The sequence below is a fragment of the Lycorma delicatula genome, chromosome 3 (genome assembly GCF_047948215.1).
Source record: "Lycorma delicatula isolate Av1 chromosome 3, ASM4794821v1, whole genome shotgun sequence".
Classification (NCBI taxonomy): Eukaryota; Metazoa; Arthropoda; class Insecta; order Hemiptera; family Fulgoridae; genus Lycorma; species Lycorma delicatula.
Window position 1 is genome coordinate 89,027,941 of NC_134457.1, and position 23,532 is coordinate 89,051,472.

The following is a 23,532-nucleotide window of genomic DNA, read 5'->3' on the forward strand; positions in this document are numbered from 1 at the left end:
TCAAAGTAATTAACCTTCAAACATACTGAGATGGGCAAAGTCTTGCTAATTAACTGTAGCCAACCCACCGGGTTAGTCTAGTGGTTAAAATCATCATCGCAAATCAGTTGATTTCAAAGTCGAGAATTCTAAGGTTCAAATTGTATTAAAGGCACTTACTTTTACACGAATTTGAATTCTGGATCCCGGATACTGTGTTCTTTAGTGGTTGGGTTTCAATTAACCACACATCTCAGAAATAGTCGACCTAAGACTGTACAAGACTGCACTTCATTCAAATTCATACATATCATCCTAATTCATCCTCTAAAGTAATACCTTACAGTGGTTCTGGAGGCTAAACAGAAAAAAAGAGAGAGAGTAATGGCGGCCTGCCATGGCTTGGATGGTAGAACCTTGTGGTTTTGCTGTAGAAGCATTTATAAAAGATATCTGTGATTGCAACGTAACAAGATTTTCATACACACTTCGATCTCGGTGCTGCTGATTTGGATAGGAAAACTCTTTTGCAACAGGTTTTAGGCATGGGACCAGCTAATCTTTTTAATCGACTAATATAATCGGACTGCTTGTTGAGTCGAGTGGAACACGCCACCAATGTAAATAATACCATTAGTCAAAGACTTAATTCTTTGACTGATAGTAGTCATTAGTCAGGAACAGTAAATAATAATAAATAAGGTGCATCGCAATTCAGCTGACACTGGCTTTGGTCATTATTGTGTAATTAATTACAAATAAATCATCCCCTCCCATTATTAATACTTCATTACAGTTTCTTTTCATCTGCGTAAATAAAAAGTCATGTCTTCTTATTTAGTACGACTTGTCTTATACTATACAGTGTGTTTAATTATAATTTTTGTTCTTTATTTTTCTGGACGGTAATCATCTGTAATTATTTAAAAAAACTGAATTCATTCTTATTTTTTTATTTTATAATTATCTTTTGGCGTAGTTTATTAGGTCCGATACAAAGTAGAGTATTTGTTTTGTTGTAATCATAAGTTTGTTGGTCTGCCCTGTTATAGTTGTTTGCAGTTTCTGTCCGTCCTGTTACAGTTTTTTATCAGGTGAATAAAAAATCTGGTAACTGGAATATTTTTTGAGATCAATTCTCTTACAACAGCAGTATGTATGTAAAAAAGAACCCAAAAGTTCCAATAATTCTTAAATTTTAAGAGAACACCTAAAACGAAAACACTATGAGATTGAGATAGCACTACTACATACCCAAACTGATTTTGAAATCACTGAATGTTTCAATATTACGGGAGAGCCAGTCCTTGAAAAAAATATTCAAAGATTGCAAACAGCAAGGAGTCCGTAGCATCCATGTAACTTCCGTATCGCTTGTGTTATATATGTCATCTACCATATCTTCTAAAAATTTAACCCAGCCATTTCTGCAATACAAATCTAAAGATTTGTCTGTAAAAGAGTTAATAAAGTTGATAATTTAGTGGCAAAAATGATTTTCAAAGATTTACAGCCCCTGATTGCTGTAGAAAATGAAGGGTTTAAAAGATTGGTACAAGAACTCGAGGTGTGCTACACATATTAAATACTTTGCTAAAAAGAAAAAAAGGAGTATATTCTTCATCTGTTTCAGTCACAAACTGTTAATTCATATTTTGCCTAAATGTGAAGTTAATTGATTGTAATGTAGACTGGCGTTGATCACAGTGCTGTGCCAATTAAGTTCAGATGCAATGTTAATTTGCTCATGCAGTATTAATAAAATGCAGCTATTGGTTTTAGTAATTTCTATCTTTGATTGTTACAGAAAGCAGTTGTTCACGAAGTGGCCAAGAAACATGGAGCTGGTTCATATTACAAAGCTGTACAACAAGAAATGAACAGGTTAGATCTTTATTTTTAAAAATATTTGTTGTTTTATCTTTAATGATTGTTTTGTTAACTTTGTGTGGATGATATTTTTTCCCCCATCTTGGAATTCAAACATTGATTTCAGTGATATATATATATATATATATATATATATATATATATAACATTGTAAATTTCTCTAGGATATGTAAAACATAATGTGATAAATGTTAGGTTTGTGTTTCTTGTTATGACGCAGTACATATCTCTTGTACATACCTTATTAAGCCTGCTTATACTGAGTAACTGTATGTTGCAGAACATATTTTCACCAAAAGAAGTGATATTTAGCATATTTCTTATCTTTGTAATTACCTTGAAATAATAATACTGCTTGTTATCCCCCCCAAAAAAAAACTACTCGACTATTTACAGTAAAACTTTCTTTTTTCCTGTTTAGCCTCCGGTAATTACCTATCAGATAATACTTCAGAGGATGATATTGTATGAGTGTAAATGAAGTGTGTAAGTCTTGTACAGTCTCAGTTCGACCATTCCTGAGATGTGTGGTTAATTGAAACCCAACCACCAAAGAACATCGGTATCCACGATCTAGTATTCAAATCCATGTAAAATTTACAGTAAAACTACCAGTTATGAAAGTTACTGTCAGTTACGAAGTTGATCTTATCAATTCATTTTTACTCACTAGAGTAAAAATAAATCTTTTCTTTGTACACTAACAAAAATTTGATAATTTCCATTGTAAATTAATTCATTAATTCTCAGAATTAAATTTTTCTCAACATACGGTAAGCATGTCATGAGAAAATTATGAAATCAAAACATGTATACACTAACTAAATGAGTAGATTACTATGCACTTTGAATTTTTTCTAATTACTTCCCCTTAAAGAAGGTTGAATCTAACTCAATTCATAAATGGTTTTACTTGATAAAGGTGAATAAAACAATAACAACCATAAAAATGTATTTTCACTTAATATAACTTCAACAGTATTCTTGAGTAGCTTGACAAGTTGAAATATTACTACCACTCCTTGATGTTTTTATGAATTTTCCATATAACACAAAGCTATAGAAAAAGTAATCTGATGATTAAATTACATTCAAAGAGAAATGTACAAAAAATATATAATATGGAAATTTAGTGTGATTATATTGGTATAGAAAAAAACTAGGAAATAGGTTTATGTTGTTTATTAGCCACCACAACTGTTGCAATCAGCATGATGCCTGTTGGTATAAATTGACAATCAGCTCTGCAAGAGACTGCTCTATTCATCACAGGGAGTGTGTAATAATAATAACCATTACTTGCATAAAGGGCATCTTGAAGACTAGTACCTCTTGTACCAAAGGTACTAAATATGTGTCAAAGCCATAAGAAAAATTAGCCCAGGTATTGTAAAGCAACAAATTAATGTAATCCTTCCGTAATGAAATGTGCATTATATACATTATCTCAAGAAAGTAAGAGAATATGGAATAAGTATACTATAAAACACCTAAAAATAAGGGCTCTAATAAAGCATGTTACCTTACTTCTGTAAAACAGGGCTTGTTCAATTTGTGGTTTAGTAAACTGTAGTCTGATTTTATAATGAAAGGTTACAAGCTGAATAGTTGTTCAGTTAGATTCCTACTGTTCATTTACAATCTTTGTTTACGTTTTTTTAATCTTTGCTTACACACACACACACACACACACATATATATATATATATATTAATTTTTATTAATAATACATTTATGCAATTCTTGTATAAAGAAATATATCTCTATTTTTACTCCAATATCTATTGCTTCTTTTTATTTAAATAATAAAATTTAACTAAAAAGTTAAATTTTATTGGTTTTATTGGTATACAAACCAATTTCATTGGTTTGTATATGTCTTTTGGAATTAATCTCTTGCTCTACAAATTGTCATACTTAATTAGTTTAATGGTAAATGTATGAGGGTTATTCACAAAGTAAAGAACATACTATAAATTTAAAATTAATAATAATTTGAAAAATATTTATTTTATTTACTACATACAACCAAAATATCTTTATTTTTCTACATAAACATCATTTTAATTTAATTATATTACTTCACATCCCAATATTGTGGAAATGTACAATTAGGTTTGGCACAATCTAAGTTGTGAACATTCAGTTTTTATTGAACACACATGTTTTCTGTCAACATTCAATTACAGCTTGTTTGTTCAGTGATGGCAGGTAGAAATTGGATGTGCTACAACACTGCAGCGAAAGTTTGTGTTGGGAGTAAACAACTTGTCAGTTGAGATCAGAACTCTGAGCATAAAACATTGTGGTTACATGCTTTTCTGAAAACATTGTATATGCTTTTTATAACCAATAACTGGTTTAATACTTACATAATCGAACTTTGTTCGGTTCATAGATTTAATGTATTGTAATGTAAACAGAAACCTATAATGTCGGCAAAAACTGGTAAAAGTGGGGGAAAGAGGATAGTCAGACTCTGCCAGTTATTCTCAATGTTTATAATTTTATGAAGAAAGAAGCCCAAGGACAAGCAAAAAATTTAAAACTAATTCATACTTGTGTTTCAAAAGCAACTAGAATATCCATTAGATCTCTTCAGCACATTTTAAAGCAACAAGAATGAAACTAATAGAAGTGAATTCAGTACTCGTAAAAAACAGCCAAGGAAAAAGTTGAAAACTGATCTCTGGACAATTTCAACAAATGTGTTATGCGCAGGACGGTGAATGAGTTTTATTTACAGTATGGAGAATGCCCCTCTCTGAGGAAACTTTTGCCATTAGTAAAAGAGCAAATAACATTTGAAAGTGGATTTGGTGTGTTCGTATAGTCAAGAAAAATTTAGGATTCCAGTGGATAAAAGCTGAAAACAGCAGAAAACTTTTGACCAAAAATGATGATATATGAGATAAAAGGTTGCATTATCTGTGCTCCAGAATGCTCTACAGAGAAGAAAACCATTCAGTTATATACATAGATGAAACCTACTTACATACAAAGGGTCAAGCATGGACCGATGGTTCTTCAGAAGGAATGAAGGTTCCCGTTTCTAAAGGGAGTTGAGGATTAATAGATAATGCAGGAGGAGAAGACAGCTTTATCGAAAATGCTCTCCTAATACTTAAGTCAGGTCAAAAAATGGGCAATTATCATGACGATATGAATTCCAATGATTTTTAAAAAAGGGTTGTGTCTAAATTGCTACCGAATTACTGAGATCTGTAATGGACATGTTTTGTTATTGAGATCTGTAATAGACATGGACAATGCACCATACCACAATGTTCAAATAAATCCAGCCCTTAATTTGGATTCAAAAAACCAGACATGATCGATTGGCTCACTAGAAACAATATACCATTTTCATATGAAAATATTAAAACCTGAATTGTATATGCTGATAAAACTACATAAACTGCGATTTAAAACATGCAAAATAGATTCTTTGTTTGCTGAAAAAGGACATACTGTTGTCAGACACCTTATCATCCCAACTTAAATGCTATTGAGAACGTCTAGGCATGTGTTAAAAATTACATTCCCCAAAAGAATATAACATTCAATTTAGAAAACCCAATAGAACTAGCTAAAGAAAAATTTAGAGAATTAAATGTAAACTTCAGGAAGACAGCTTGCAAAACAATGGAAAATTGTGAGACAAACTATTTAAAACTTGAATTGATGTTAGACGAAATTTCCAAGTGTTTTATTATAAAATTACATTAAACTAATTTCAGTTCTGACAGTTCCATAGACAACAGCCTCTTTAAAGATCTCTCCTCTTTAAAGAGGTTTCTCCTCTTTAAAGATTAAAGAGGAGAACATACTGAATGAAATTAAAGAAATAGTATAACTTGGAAAGAAATTAAATATGTTGTATGTTAGATAATGTGTTCTAGTAAAAATTATTTATGGAACCAATTTAGAAATGGTGTAATATGATAATATGATTAATTTTGGAATAAGGCAAGTTGTTGGTTTTTTAATAAATGATTTTTTTTACATTTTTGTTAGCATCATGATCATAATATTCTGTAATAATTTTTTTTGTTAATATTTTGCTGGCAGATTTATTGACATTAATTGAGTTAAGATTTATGAGATAATTTATAACATATGTTTTATTCAATATATTTGATTTGGGTGTAGTGTTGTTAATTTAGTACATTGGACATGTGGTAACATTCTTAGAAATAAAAATAATCATAAATTAATGTCACCATCCACGATCATACACGTAAATATAGAACTAAAACTAAAACACATAGTTAAAACAAAATCAAAGAGAAGCTTTGTTTTTACTGAAGTAGATGTATGATTAGCTACTGAAAGGTAATATACATGTAATATATTAGGAACATAATGAACTTTGGCAAAGGCGAAATTATGGAGCCAAGTGTTCTTAATTATGATTGTAAATGAAGATTTACTCTCTGTAATCCTATCTGCAGACCAAAACTTTCTATGCTACTGGATTGACAACTAAGCTTTCGCATTGCTCATACACCACTACTCGTCAAACAAATTATACCATACCCTTCCTTAAGTTGTATATTCAGTTTTCCCACTAGGAACAATTTTTATTGCACTTAATAACCAGATCATACTTTAATTTTATATTAAGTGGAACGTATTTATTTAGCTTGTTGTAAAAGTTCAGAAAACTATTAAAAATAGAATAAAAATAAAATATTATTTAAATATTGTTAAAACAGTTTGGAAAGTAGTATTGAAGTTTGGCTCAGTGTGGGCTGATGCAAAAGAGAGCTAACTTGTTTTCCCTCATTGGTGGTAGATCATCTACATCACCTAACAACTTGTACTTCTATGTCTTTTTTTTTAACCTGTGGGACCACCTTTAGGTATTGCTTCAAAGAATGATATGAATGTTTTGTAGCATGTGAAAATGCCATACCTGAGTTTATATTTTAATTCGAACCTGGGACCTCTGAATGAAAGGCTGAGATGCTACCACTCGTGCCACGGCGGCCGGCATATTTTTATACGTCTGCCATTTCATTAATTACAGTATACATAATAACAATTTTTCAAGAGACTAAATTCATTAACTTAAAAATTACTATTAGAAGTGATTTCATAAACTTGAACAGTTTCTCTTCATTTCACTTAAACTTCATGTCTTTGTCATGCTTTGTTCCAAAGTTATGACTGTTTGAAACCCTACCATTATTTTACAAATACGTTACTGATGTAAAAGATGTTATTTTAGTAATAAATAAGTGAGGTAAGTAGATGAGAGACAATTTTTTAAATATATATAAAATATTTAATTTGCAATATTTATTTTTTTATAGTAACCAAACAAATTTTATGCCAGTAATAATAAATAAACTCTTCAATAATTCAGACATTTTCTACAGCACGTGATTTTTTTAACATGAAAACATCATTCTAACAAATCACAATTTTCTCTAGAGAATCTATGAAATGTAAATATTAGCATTTTGAAGAGTTATTATTTCTTGTTTCTTGATTTTTTTCTCCTATGTAACCATAATTGTCTTTGCTAATTCATGGCAATTATACTTTTCCATATTTTACTACTGAGCCTTCTGAAGCATTATAATTATCAAAGAATATTTACTGTTGCCATTTTCATTTTATTTTCACTCTTCCATTTTTTTCTTTCTTTTTATATTTACACAAATAATATTTTCTGATTCTTAATCTTTTATCTTTTGATTAACAGTTTTTTACTTTTTCTACTAGTAATATCACAAAGCATATTGAAATCATTACAAGTAGAAGTGAATATGTAGAAAATAAATAAAATGCCCTAACTTATTTTTATTACAATAAACTTAGGTCTAAGGAGTGCAGGCCAAGTTTGGCAAGTTTCAGCACAAAGTAGGCTTCTAAGTCAATCAATATTTGGTCAGTCTTCTCATTTGTCCATACTTCCCTTCCAACTTGATCTCATCAATCAATTGAAACCACTTCTTCTCCCATCATAGTTTCTAAGGCCACCGCTGGAGTACTTTTCCTTCTTAGCCAGTATCCTATCCAGTTTATTGTAAATTAATTGTTTTTCTCTGGTCTCCAACTCCATTCAGGATGTCTTCATTTCTAATTCTATCAATACATTTTATCCTCTCTGTATTCACATTTCTAGTGAATACAGCGAAGATAAAATTATAAAATAGTCTTCTCTACTAGATCATATGACCCATTTCCAATGTTGCAAACTTTTATATCAAAAACCATTTGTGTATTTTTTAATCTGTAGCTTGACTTTAATATGATATTTATATTTATTGTATTTGCAATAAGTTATCTTTCTTTCTATGAGGATATTTTTACTTCAAAATAAATTAATTTAAAAATTTCATATACAACAAACATAATTTTTATATTTATAAAAAAGGAAGTGACTCATTACAATTTTTAACTTTTATCGGATTAATTTATATCTAGGTTCCTCGTGAAAGTGATTTCAAGATCCATCCAAGCCAACCTTAAAATTAACCTAAATATAGAAATTGCATATTTTAACTGAAAAAAAAATTGTTCACTCTGATTTTTAAATTTCAATCTTTGGAAAAAAGACCGGAAGCACTAAAAATGCAAATACAGAGAGGATAAAATGGATTGATTAAATTAGAAATGAAGATATTCTGAAGCAAGATGGAGAGCAGAGAAAAACAACTAAACTAAAATAAACTGGATATGATACCAGCTAAGAAGGAAAAGTATACCAGTGGTGGCTTTAGAAACTATGGTGGAAAGAAGGAGATGGTTTTAATTGATTGATGAGATCAAGCTTGAAGGGAAGAATGGACAAATGAAAGTTTGACCAACAAAAAGGGAACTAAAAGTTCCCTTTTAATAAATAAATTTATAAATTAGCTGCCAATTTTTTTTAACTGTATCTAATTGCATGATTCTTGCCTTCTGGATTTGCATGATCACCTTAATTATTGATTTAATTCAAATATTAATTAATCATTTAAAAAATCTAAATTGATAAAAACTTTATTGTAGCTACACTAACTTGTTCTCCATTATTAACATAGAAAATAATAATAATACTAAACATAGAAAATGCTCAATACAAGAATGAAACATGTTTGTTCTTCAAGAACAATCTACTACTACAGCAATATTTTTATTAATTATTTTTTTTTAATTTGCTGTTCAAGTTATTAGTGTAAATACTACAAAATTAAGTGAAATTGGTCATTGTTTACAGTCTGTCCTCAGAATCTGATGAGGATGAAACATCAATGTGGGATTTACCCATCATTCGTATAGAGAATCAACTTCGTCCCGAAAGGTACAATGCAAAATGCATAATCACGTAAATCAATCAGTAGTGCCTTTTTATGCTTCTTCATTTTTTTTTTATTTCTGTTGTTTTTTTACATTTTTTTTTTACATGCAGCTTTCTAATGACAGTTCAAATTTGTAGTTTTTGTTGTCATTGTAAATTGAAATGTAAATGTATTTTAAAAAGACTGTTTATTTAATACAATCTATAAATATATATTTTTATTTCATGTAGAGTATAATTATTTTATAATTAAAATTCTTTTAATGAAGATGTAAATGTTTGATTTTCTTACATCTGTTTAAAGAAAAACTGTTTTATAAATAAATAGATATGTTTGGATGCAGGAGTAAACAATCTTTTCAGCATTTCACCATGTGCTAATACAATTATTCATTGTTTCACAACTAACTTTGATGTAATAATTGACAATTGTTAAGATGATTAAAAATAGTTTTTTTTTGTTTCATGTAAACATTAACTAATGAATTGGTCGTGTATTTATTCTTCTAATTGTTTTTCTTTTATGAAAGTTTTTTTTGTTTTTTATCACAGTGCTGTTTAAATTTAAATCAAAAAATAAAATATGCACTTTTATATACTTAAAGAAATGGTTAAATTGAGGAGAACCTGAGATGGTTAAAAGTGATCATTGTAATAACTCGTGTAAGCCAAAAAAATACATTGTTATTAGAGAAAAAAATTATTAGTATTGAAATATTGAAACCAAAAATTACTAATTTAATTTTTTTTAAATGTGCTCAAGAATTAAATTTGAAATATATTACTTGGGTAATTTTATATTTATATAAAAACTATAAATGCAGAATTAAGCCATTTGAATACAGTGATTCATCCAGAGGCATTATACTCTGTAGAATTTTTAACAATGATCAACATAGAACTTTATCTTTAAAATTAAACCCAAAAGAAAGAAGAAATTTTTTAATGAAAATATTTGGTCCTATAAAATTCAACTTATTAATTGTATATAAATTTTGCCCCTGCAAAATGCTATATAATAATTTTAAAGAAATAACAAATTATTGCATGAGAGGAATCTTTAACAGGCCACACTTTAAGAATGAGAATAGAAATGCCAAGAATATCCTCCTCTTTTATTTATAAAGAAGAATTAAAATTGTGTATTGTAATAAAGATTTAAGCAAAACAAAACAGGAATAGAAAAATTCCTGGCCTACACATTTGGAAATTAATCTTGGGAAAGAAGGTTTATTATGAAAAAGAAGCTCCAAAACAAAAAAGAGTAGTGAGAAGAATTCAGGGAGAAAGGGCAGTGAGGGACTTAAAAAGTACTGGTAGAAGGAAAGGAGGGATGCTAAGAAAAGTATTGAATGTGGTCCTTAGGTGGCTGAAATATATATATATATATATATTATATATATATATATATAGAAAAAATATATATAGAATTATATCATTATATATTGTACAGATATTTGTATATATTTTTTTTATTACTATGCACTTATGAGTACATAAAAAATTAAAAATACAGCTGGTAAAAATCTCACTGGAATTAACTTTTTTGTGATAGCCACAAAAAAGCCATTAGAGTATGCAGTAAACTTGCATCTAATTGTTCTACAACTTTATTGAGACCTAATAAAATTTGGTTTAAGCTATTGTCATTAAATATTATAATTATAAAATTAAGAAGGCTGAAAAACTGAATAGAAAATACATAAATTATTATTCTTAAAATCAGAATTTACTATCTTCTTTTTAACCTATATGAAATACCAGTAATGTTTTTAGTAATTAGGCATTTGTAGATAGTGAATATTTTCAGCTTCAGTATTTTTTAGGTAGAAATAGAAACTGTGATAGTATTAAAAATATTGCTGAGAAATATTTTTTGTTTGCAAAATGTACAATTATTTTAAACTTCTCTTAGCCTTCTTTTATTGTGGAAAAATTTTGTTACTATGCCATTGTTATTTTTGGATTTTTCTGAGTAGAAATTTTATATAAGTAACTACTTAAAATAGCTGCTTTACTTGTTATGTAGTTCATTACTGTAATAAAAAACTTTTTTTGTGAGTGTAATCTTATTAAAATTACACTCTTATGGTAGTAGGAATACAAAAAATTATTTAGCAATTAATTATTTATCACATGTTGAAGATTTGTGAACAATTGAATTAAGTAGAAGATAAACAGTAGTTTCCATAGAGAACAACTCCCGACCTCATACTCTTCATCTAGTAATTAATGAAATCTTTTTTAAAACGGAACTGCTAATAAGTTATCACACCCAAAAAACAAAACTGTAAAATAAGATAGGGAAAAGTTATAATTTAACTGGCACTGAAAAAGCTTATAACAGCACTCCAAAAAGGATGGCGGAGGCAACTTTGCACCACATGAAAGTAAATTTTTTTAACTTTTACCCTATTATCATTATTAAATTTATCAGTTAATAAACCGGTTCAGTAGTAAATTTTAATGTAAACAATTATTAAAACAGCTTAGACAATTTTGTTTAAACAATTAAATTTGTAATAGTTTACTTCTGCATTCTATTTAAAATACTTCTTCTTAAATAAATGTTAGTATATTAAGTAGTATTAGATAGATAACTGGTTAAAAAATTATTTTTGAGAAAATCTGAAAAATTATTACATATTTTAATGATTTTTAGAGCTCAAAGTCTGTGTATATGTATAATTACTCATGATTTCCATTCAAATATATTAGGTTCAGTGTAATAGTAAATTGAGTATAAGTAGAATTATATTAGTGTTAATGATACCTGCCTAATGTTTAAGTTCTGAGTCACCTGGTATACAGAATAGATTCCTTTTCTCCTTTTCCTGTCCCTTATTACAAAATTATTGTGATTATGTATATATACACTGTTTTATAAATTATTTCCATCTGTATATTTTTGTTGTACAAATAGTTATAAATATTACTTGTCTACACTTAACTCTTTTGACTTAACTATATTAAAAAAGTTAAGTAACAACTAAGCAAGTACATTAAGAAAGTTAAAAAAAATTGATTAAAAAATCCTGAAAAATAACAATTACAGATTCAATTATATATATTATGAAAGTGATCAAACAATACAAGCACGCCATCTTCATTATTATTATTATTATTATTATTATTATTATTATCCATAATTTAATAATACTCCTTGGACAGATTTGATTGGAAATAATAATGAATCTAATTATTAAAATTCACAACTTAAAAATAAATATGTGCAATATAACCACAAAACTATTCACTAGCACATAGATACTGCAAACCACCATAACTATGCAAACCCTAGTACATAGTTTCTGATAAAATTTAGAAATTTCATCAACACTGCAACACAAAATAATCTAAAAGATACTTAAAACAATATACATTATAAAATAGATTTGCTCTTTGATCTATGTATTTTTTTGGATGAGACAACTTTCCTTAAAGTCAGATTGAAAAATACACTGTGTAGATCCACACGTTTGTACTAATTTAATACATAATTTAAACATCTCAGTTTATTTTTTTAAATATTTTTCCAGTTTTAAGCCATAATAATTCACAGATCTAAAAAGTCTTAAATTTTATAGTAAATTTTATACTGAAATATAACAAATGATTTATTCTGAAAACAATACCATGAAATTCGCATCTACTAATATAGTCAATGAGTGCTGTAGGCAAGTAATATTTTTTAGAGTTTAAATATATTTTATATTATATAAATTTATATTTGTTTTAGGCCAAGAATGGTGACATTAGATGTTGCATCTGAAAGGCAAGATCTTTTAAGTAGCGGTAGAAACAACAAAGTTCTGTGGCCTAGCCCATCGCCTAGGTACTATTGCAAACCATTTTTTTTTCTTTTTTAAGTACAATCTCTAACTCATTTATAAGAACATTTACATCTGATCTAGCAGTCATTTTATAAAAATTTAATTGTTGAATTTTTATTTTGTAAATTTATTTCAAAATGTTGCTCGAAAGAATTTCTAAGGATTGAAAATTAAGTAATGTTTAATTAATCATAATTTAGTCTGCAATTTTTTTGTATATGAGGAACAATCGGTTAAGTATTCAGATCAGCATTCACTTATTCTATCTTCTTTGATTAGATAAGTAATCCACAACGTTCTTGTTTTTACACCCATCATCACACACATCATGTCTAAAAAGATGTTAGCTGCTGCTATTAAATATGAATGTTATCTCCACTTCATGGAGAAATTCCAAGGTTTTCATTCTCCACAGAGCTGCATGAGAACATGTAGAATATGGTTTTATAGGTTATAATGTGTACAAACATCTAACTAAGGCAGTATAGAAATGTGTATATCAGATAAGAATTGAACTTGTAGTCTCATCAATCTCAAACACATACTCTTCTCAGTTCAGCTCATGTTAGTGGCGTAACACTGGCAAGTTTATGTCCCTGCTTTCTTCAATATCCTAAAAAAAAGCTTAGAAAAGTTTCTTCTTATAGTTTCAAGATGAGAAGAAACTTGTTCTGAAAGTTATCAGTTTTCATGGCTATTAAGAAAAAATGAATATAGTGTAAGATACATATGGAAAGTAAGCCTACTGAAAACAGTTTTGTTACTAGATGTTTTATGCACTACACACATGTATTTTCTTCTTACCATAAGAAAAGACAGTACACATAACATTTTTCATATCAAGAAGAGGTAGAATACTTTGTTGCTTTACATTATCTATCCCAGTTTTCCTTATCACTGTTGATGCACATAAAGCACCTGTTGGTCAAGGGGCTTTACACAGAATTTCTTTCCTTGAAAATAATGGCATTCTTTCTACAACCAGAACCTGTGGTGAACAAAGTGAAACTGGAATTTTAGTAGGGTAAATATCACATTTTTTTGGGCTTGGCTGATTGATTTGCAACAGTACATTTAGCTCAGTAAAGTATGCAGTGGGAAACTATATCACTCCTCATTTTCCTTTTTACATATGACATAGAATGTATGTCATTCTTAATGGATAGTTATACCATTTTATGAGTAATTTATAGCTTATTATGACAGCTCACTACTACTACTATGACCACAACAGTTAACGAATATTAGGCTGTTAGTTCATGCAGTTGCTAAGTTGCTATTAAGAGTTTAGAAAACTGAATTGATGTACAGATTGTGAATGGATTACTGAACTGGATACTGACTGACTTCTTGCTATTTACAACATCCTTTCATGTATATTACTCCATTCAGTAGACTATTAGTAGTGCCAATACTATTTCAGACTACTATGCATCTATATTTATACCTTCTAAACTTTGACAAGTTATACAGTTACTTAACTACTTTTTATAATGAGAAATAACTTTATACGAGGGTTATTTTTTTCAAGGTCTGATCAGTCGCGAAATAAAAATCCATGCAAAAATCGGATGAACCTTTGCGCATATGTGTTGCACAGCGTCTCTAGTATGGCCTTCAATCACACTGTGTCACCTCGTTTAGTTCTGAACATGCAGCTAGCACGTAAACATGTCTACAACAATACCATCTCCCGCCAAGTGTGAAGTGCTTGCGGTAATTCGATTTGTTCAGGCTGACGGGTATAATGCAGCTGAAATTCATCGATGAATAAGTAATGTGTACAGTGAAACTTCAATAAGTGACAGCAAAGTGCGACAATGGTGCAGGAACTTTAAAGCAGGACGTGCAAATGTTCATGATTTAGGCGGTCAGGGAAGGAAGCGAGTGTCAACCAATGATCTCGTTAAGTGAGTGGATGAGGCAATTTGAGAAAATCGTTGGTTCACAATTTCTGTCTTGAGTGATTCGTTTCCTGAAATTTCAAGGTCAGTTCTCTACACCATTGTGAGTGAGAGACTTCAGTACCGCAAACTGTGTATGAGATGGGTTCCCAAGATGCTGTCCGACCATCACAAAACAATGAGAATGGACGCCTCCCTAACGTTTCTCCAGCGCTACCACAATGAAGGAGAAGATTTTTTGAACAAAATTGTCACAGGGGATGAGACATGGGTCCATTTCGAAACTGAAGAAACAAAAGAACAATCCAAACAGTGGATGCATTCTCATTCTCCCAGTAAACCAAAGAAGTTCAAGCGAACCTTCTCCAACAGAAAGTGTATGGCTATTGTGTTCTGGGACCGGAATGGAGTTTTCTTGGTGGAATTCATGGAATGTGGCACAACCATTACTGCAGCCTCATACTGTGTGACTCTTCAACGTCTACGAAGGGCAATTCAGAATAAGCGGATAGAAATGTTGTCATCAAGCATTGTCTTTCTCCATGACAATGCTCGGCCGCACACTGCAGCTGTAACAAAGAAGCTCTTGCAGCGTTTTTGTTGGGAAGTGTTTGATCACCCACCATACAGCCCGGATTTGGCTCCATCTAATTTTCACATCTTTGCTCACATGAAACGCTGGCTAGAAGGACAACATTTTGGCACAGACATCAAGCTGCAGACCAGCGTAGAAACATGTCTGAAAACACAGGCGGCTCCGTTCTATGACGAGGGTAAGTTTGTACGTTGGTAAGTTGGAAAGTTGGTACCACGCTATGACAAATGTCTAAATCGGAGTGACAACTATGTAGAGAAATAGCGTAACTATGTAAGTACTTGTTACAAATTAAAATTTTTTTATTTTCACTGTGGTTTTAATTTCATGACCGATCGGACCTTGAAAAAAAAATAACCCTTGTATCTTTCACTTCCCAAAAAGGCATGATTGAATTTCTTAGCCACTTTTTTATTATCAGTCTGCACTTCCACATCAAGAAGTTTTGAAGATGCGTAAAATAATGTTAAATAAATTTTTAGATGAGATGGAGATACTGGTTTTATAATCTTGGACTGTTATATATCTATTTTTAACTGATTTAATGTGATTGAAATATTTCATTGACTTATCATGAAATTTATTGCATGAAATTTAAAGGAAATTATTTTTTAATTCCTTTTGACAAATAAATAATTTTGTAATTTTTTTTTGTTTTATTAATAATTCTGAAAGTGACACTGTAGCCTTCTATTCTAAAAATATTGGAAATTTTGTATTCCATCGTTATGTATTTTCTGTCACTAGGTGTGAATTCTTCTATATTTTATGAAATAAGCCTATAAGTGTGGGTGGGTAAATAACCTATTTAGAGGTTTTATGTTATTCTTCAATGTAACTGATGGATGTGACAGTATGTTAATATAACATGTCTTGTGTAACAAATAAGTTTGACAGAAAATATATTGTGTTAATTTTAATCAATTTTCTATATATTTTAAAAATGTGTTTGATCTCTACTTTGATTATGATAAAGTAAAAGAAGTTTATGTACTTGTGTACATATTCTGCAAAACTAAGGTTTCAACACATTTCAACAATTTACAAACATATATTCATTTGTAAAATATTTTATTCAACTACATGTTAAAATTACCTAAGATTTTTAAGATCAGAGCCATTAACAATAGGTTCATTGGTAAATGTATTGAAATTGAACTGCATAATTAGTTCTTAAAGGTCCTCTGGTAGCACAATTTCCACATAATTTGAAAGAAAGTTATGTATTTATAATTTTTAATAATTTTAAATTGTTAGAATTTTCAATTTGCTATTCAACAATTTATTAGATTAGCATAGAAGTGAAAAGAATTTAAGGTACTCGGATAATTATGAATAAAAAATATTAAAGAATATATTTACATATATATGAGAGGTTATCTCTAAAATAAAGACCATTTCTTTGTAAAAAAAACTTATTCTGAAAACTATAAATATTATTTATTTCTCTTAAACTATTATACCTTATACTACTCTATATAATCGCCACATGAATTAAGATATTTATCATAGTGATACACCAGCTTCAATATACTGTCATCGTATTCTTCTGCTGCTAATCCATTTAGCCAGTGATTAACACCATTTTTAAGTTCATTGTTGCCCGCGAACTGCTTACCACTCAAAAATTCTTTCAATTTGCCAAGCAAATGGTAATCAGAAGGAGCTAAGTCTGGACTATATGGTCGGTGATCATAAATTTCCCATCTAAATGTTCTCAGTAAATTATGTGTCGGACCTACAACATGTGGACATGCATTATCGTGCAGCAGTATGACACCATCGGCCAGCCGCTCATGTCATTGATTTTGAATGTTGCACCGTAACTTACATAGAGTTTCACAGTAGGCTCCTGCATTTATAGTCGTTCCACGTGACTTGAAATCAATCAGCAGTATGCCAAACTGATCCCAAAAGACTGTGGCCATTAGTTTGCATCCAAATGACTGTGGCTTGACCTTTGTCGGTCTGGTTGGTGATTGAGGATGATGCCATTCACTTTATTGCTGTTTTCTCAATGGCATGTAATACAAAATCCATGTTTCATCACCAGTAACAATTGAATTAAGGAACTCATCACCTTTTTCTTGTAGCACATCAAAATTCCAAAGCAGATCTCATTCAGATTTTTTTGTGACGTAGCGTTAAAGCGTGCAGCACCCAATGTGTACAAACCTTTCTAAAGCCTAAATGGACATTAACAATGTGACCAATAACAGCTCTTGAAACATCAGGAAAAAAAAGGGCCAGGTCGGAAATTGTTGAGCGACAGTCTTTTCTGATTTTATCAACACGTTTCTACAAGTCCTTAGTGATTGAGGGTCTCCCCGAATGTTCTTCATCATCTATATTAATTCTGTTATTTCTAAAACTGTCACACCATTTTCAAAAATTTGTTTCATTCACTACATTATCACCATACACAGCAACCAACTGCCTATAAATTTCAGCCAGTTTAATATTTTAGTGGTTTAAAAAACATATGACTCCACACATTTCACAGTCGGTGGCAATATTCATTTTTCTATTCGTTTTATAACATAATAACTCACACATAATCAAAGATACTACAGCGCGACAACTTACAGACAACAATGCAGTGTATACATTACTAGCATGGCCATGAACAACTCAGTTTCATCAACCTTAAGGAGAGAAATTTCCCAGCAGTCTTAACTTTAGAGATATCCCTTGTAATAATCTTAAGAAAAGGAATCTGGATTTCTACAAAGAAAATGTTTGGATTGGATATTCTTAATTTTCACATTATCTATCAGTAGAGTCTATTTTGAAATAAGTATTTAACCATTAGATCATTGTACACACATACTCAGTTTGTTGTTTGAAATTAAAAATAATAAATAAGGCATCCTTTCATGATAGTTTTTCCCTAGAATCTAATACTAAAACAAAAACAAAAAAATAGCAGCTTACCTTCTCTAGAAATGAGCTCATATATTTTTAAAATGCACCATAAAAGTGTTGGTTTTATTAGCTACAAAAGCAAAGTGTCATCTTAATTATACTATGCTACAGATAATAATTATCTGGTTCTTAGAGATTTGATATTTCTGATCTTAATTTCACAATTCAGCTTGGTTAATTTCAATATAAATAATGAATCTAATGTATTAAGTAGTATACTCCCAATAATCTGAGTTATTTGTGGAGGAGAGAATTTACAGATAAATGGTAAAATGTGTTAACTGTCACATATCACATAGCTTAAACAAAAATAACTTCAGTAACAAATGTCTACGTACTGTTTGGCATTTGTTTATGAGATTCAAACTAAAAATTAAGAAAGTAATACAACAGTGTCTTAAATTTTATGTAGAATAATATAATCTTTTAAAAATTATTTCATATAATCTATTTCATCTATGCATTCCTTCACCGAATTTCAACTGTAAAAGATATCATGTCAATCGATATGTTTAAGCAATCACATTAGATGGTAAATATGTTTGCTTATTGGACCATATTTATAATTATATTTGTTTGAGTGAGAGATTGTTTTATTTTATTTTTTTTTTTTTTAAGTTGATGGGAGAATGACTTTTCAATTCCACCCTTATATTTTAAATAGTTTCATTCTGTAAAACTGTTCCTTTCTATTCACTCCCCTTTCTGATTAAAATACTTCACAATTAAGTTATACTTTCCTTCTTTAAAAGACCCAGGTTATTTTTCTTTTCCTATAAAAATTAATTTTAACCCATAGATTTCTACTCTGTTTGAAGAACATAAGATTGTTTGCCTCTTCACTTGTATTATGGATCTACCAGTGCTTAATGTTCCATTTGAAATGATAAAGCTTTTATGGGCAATTATTTTTAGTTAAGACAAGTCTAATCGGCCTTATATATTAAATTAGTTAAAAGTTTTTCTTCAGGGGCCATACCATCTGTCCCCCTGTATAGGGAAAATGTGGATGTTGACCATCAGTGATAGAAGCAGACTTAAAGCTTCAGAGACACAGTTCCTGCATTCAGTTTTAGACTTATTGAAGAGTGACAGATTGAGAAATGAGAAAATTAAGATTTATCATGAGGAATGGTTATGACTTGATTATCAAATACAATGTAAATGTGTTTTGATAAACAGGTAACAGAATATACTCATAAGGGAAGGAGACATATAGAAAGGCTTTTAAAACATTGGTCTGATCAATTTATTGAAGGATGAAACCCACAACAGGCCAGAAGGTCTGATGCTTGAAGAAGAAAATTTACTTTTAAAATCAATTTTAGAGACTTTGTACAATCTAATGTACAATGATTTTGTACAAATCAATAGCTGCAGTATAGCTACTTATCTTTCCATGTCAGTTACTGATTTCATAGAAGTCATACTGACTTCAAACTTCCCTTATTAATCCAGATGATAAAAATGAAGATTTTATCAAATAAACTGAAAACTAATTTTTAATTTCTTCAAAATTTAAAGCAACAGTTTTTTTTTTGTTTCCCCGTAGATAAACATCAAACCAGTTAATGTAAGTTGAGTTAATCAGGAGTAAACTAAATAACTAAAATTATCTCTTTGCCTACTGAAAATGATATTCTTTGATCAATTAGGCATAATATTGCAAATGAATACTGCTTTAGAAGAACTAAAAATGAAAAACAATTTTATTATAGATTTTATTATTCCAGTTAGTTTATTATTAACACATTGCTTTAGTTATAGCCTTGTGTGATTTATATTTTTGTTTTATGTCTCATAATTACTAAGGACATGATATTGTTACAGGTAAGCTCTGTAATTCTAATTTATATACATAACTGTAATTTATAATTATAACAAATTATAAATTTTATGAAAGCAGTATTTTGGAAGCTTTTAAGTACATAATAATGTTTACTTCTTTAGAGCTTACTTAAAAATTAAATAACAATTTAAACTTGTATAGTAATTAATTATTCCAGTAATGTCTAGTAATAAATTATATACCATCATTTTTTCTTATATAATCAAGTAAGAAAAGTTGTTTTGTATTTTATAAATAAAACATCTCTTTGTATTCATAAAACTTTATGTAATGGAATGAAATAATATAATTTATTTAGTATATCTATAAAATAGATCCATTCTATTCGGAATTAGGGTAAAAACAGAAGTTTTGTTTTCAATGAAGTATAGTAAACATCTTGTACTTAAGTATGGTTACAATCTGAGGATGCCAGATTATTGGAATTAATGTAGAAATTGTTGCACCAATTTTTTTTTCTTATTCCTTATACTACCAAGAAAACAATGAAACTAATGTAACTAATTATTTATAATACACTTTGTTTAATTGTATTTTTCTTTTTAAATTTTCACAATATTTTAGTTTTTAAATTTTTTATTTCTTAATTATAAATTGAAAGTTAAATTATACATTTCTTTAGAAATGTGTGAAATTGTTTGTTTTGTCTTTTAAATTATGTTCATTCAAAATTAAAATTTTTATTTTAGTTACTTTGGCAGCTAACTCTATCTTAATTTCTCTTTGAACTGTTTACAAAAAATTATTTGCCTTATCAGATTCAAGTCTTCGCAGTTTTTTATTTTTATGTAACTGATCTGAGTAGGATTCATTGCAATTATTCTTCTATTTGTCCACTTGAAACCTATTTAAATTCACTTATAATTTTTACTTGATTTTAATTTTTTGAGGCTTACATAAATGATATTTATATACTTTTTGACTTTACTGTCCCTAAATAATAAAGACCCATTTTTAACAAGGGAAACCTTTCCCACCAATCCATCGCCTAAACTGTAGTTTCTTATTCTTTAATGAATGTTAATTTTTTTTTCTTTTGTAATGAATTATTCACCGCATAAGCTCAAAGCTTGTGCATGGGAATATGAAAATGGAAATTTTGTAGCATATGAAAAATGTCATGCCTGACTGAGATTCAAACCCAAGAAACTCCAAGAAAGGCCAAGTTGTTAATCTGTTTAGGAAAATTATGTAATAGAAATACAATTAAATATTAAGGTACTGAATAAAACATTTATGATGTTTCAGTAATTAAAATAAATTTACTTTAATTACTTTAAACATCTGAAGTAGACAAAACCACAGTTTGCAGATTGAACACAAAGTAATGTTTTAGATATGCAAAAAACTCATTAAAAATTACCTTGTAGTAGACAACAATTTTAATTTTCAGCAACACTATTTAAAACTCTTTTTTTTAAATTTTTTACTAATGTTTGATCATGGATTGTGTAATTTATAAAATATGACTTTTGATTGAATTAAGTTGTAACACTTTTACAATTAACATTTTTGCATCAAGTACTTTTTGGACTGAAGGAGTATTAGTTGCATTTTTTCACCTTCATTTTTGTCATCATTGATGTATTCATAGTTGTTTTCTTGAATCTTACCTCTATTACTTCTTTGTTAATCATTATTTGATATACTTGATTGATATTTTCAATATCCAGTCACTCCATACAGTAGAGATGTATTAAATCTGGTTTTCATGTTTCAATTTTTTTAAATTATTAATCTTTGTTAACCGATCTGAAAACACTTAATTTTCTGATTCAATATTTTCCACTATAAGAGAGAAAATGTTCAATTGTTTTTCCAGTAGTTTTTTTTTTACTTTTTCAATACTATGTTATTTAAATTTTATTTTGTAATAAAAGAATTGTCTGTTTCTTATTCAAAAAATATCATAAAAAATGTAGGATGACACGACTTACTTGTTCCAAATCCTGAATATAACAGAATTCAGTACAACCATGGAGCATTATATTATTTTATTTATTTTTTTGTTGGCAGTAATTATTACCTATCCATACTGTAAGGTGTAACTGATTCAGATTGAAATCACTATAATTATTTTTATATTTACTCATTTTGTAAACTGTATATGAATCTGTTAAATTCACTCATAATATGACATGGTTTTTAGCTTTTTCAAGTACATATAAATGTTATTTAAATTTTTCATGAATATAACATGTTCAGTAGTATTTTTACTGGTTGCCTTATTTGCTCTTGTCATGATATATATTTCTACTATCTGCAGTTACTTCTGAGTAAAAAAGTAAACTAGCATTCTCTTATAGTCTGTTATTTTTGCTATATCTGTCACATTTCAAGGTGTAGGATCTTGGAAGTAAAATAATTTTAAATGAATATTTTTTACTAAATTATTATCTGTAATTTTGTTTAATATCAAAGTAGATAATCCATGATACGTCTTTTTAATTGTTTTGTGTTAGTGCTTTTAATTGCATTTGATTGTAATTTATTATAAAAGTCTAATTTATTACCAAAAAATAGAAGTAGTATAAATGATTTAATTAATCAGTTTTGGAATAAAATAATCTTAATAGCATTAGATGGAATTCTGAACCTGCCCCAGGTAGATTCTGTGAAAGGATAGTAGGGAATATGTTTGCCTGAAAAACAAAAAATTAATTTACATCATGCAAAATACCAAAATATAATTTTATTATATGTGTACATTGAGGGACTCTACCATTATTTTATTCTGACTGCAACCAACCAATTATGACTGATCCTTCGATCTAAAAGGTTAATTAATAATATTATTAATAATTGTTTATTGATAAAGTACAAATTAAAAATTACTGTACAAAATTCAGTTTTGATTTTACTATAAGTAATAACTTATGTTACATTTAACGTTAATTATTATTCACTTAACTACAGTCTATTGTTATGCTTTGTAATTTAGTATGATTACAATTTAGTATGATTATAATTAATCATACTAAATATGTTTCTGACTAATTAAAAGTATTTAATGTTTCAATTAGTTTTTATTTTTTTAAATATTGAAACTTTGTTAATTCATGACTTACGTTTTGGTCTCGATCTTAAAAAAAATGTTTAACTGAGATATGTCTCCTAAAGAAGTTGCACAACCATTTGAACTGTAAGCAGCAGCAGAACAGTAGAACTTATATTCAGCTTCGACAGATTTGTCAACAAATTTAAACCCGAAATCAAAGAAAACTAAAATATTCTTATATGTGCAGAACGTCTTATGAAAAAAC

The 23,532-nt window shown here is 28.9% G+C and overlaps 1 protein-coding gene across 5 annotated transcripts in view; it reads left to right on the top strand.

Annotated features, from left to right (window-relative positions):
• LOC142321782 (myosin-IIIa-like) overlaps positions 1–23,532 on the top strand; it is a 361,639-nt gene that overhangs the window by 332,409 nt on the left and 5,698 nt on the right. For 2 of the 5 annotated variants that reach the window (XM_075360160.1, XM_075360158.1), the window contains exons 23-25: positions 1,787–1,863; positions 9,083–9,166; positions 12,903–12,998. In XM_075360160.1, the coding sequence (XP_075216275.1) occupies positions 1,787–1,863; positions 9,083–9,166; positions 12,903–12,998 (257 nt within the window). Of the gene's footprint in view, positions 1–1,786; positions 1,864–9,082; positions 9,167–12,902; positions 12,999–20,232; positions 20,251–23,532 lie in introns of all 5 variants that reach the window. The other 3 variants (XM_075360162.1, XM_075360161.1, XM_075360163.1) reach the window with 3 other exon arrangements.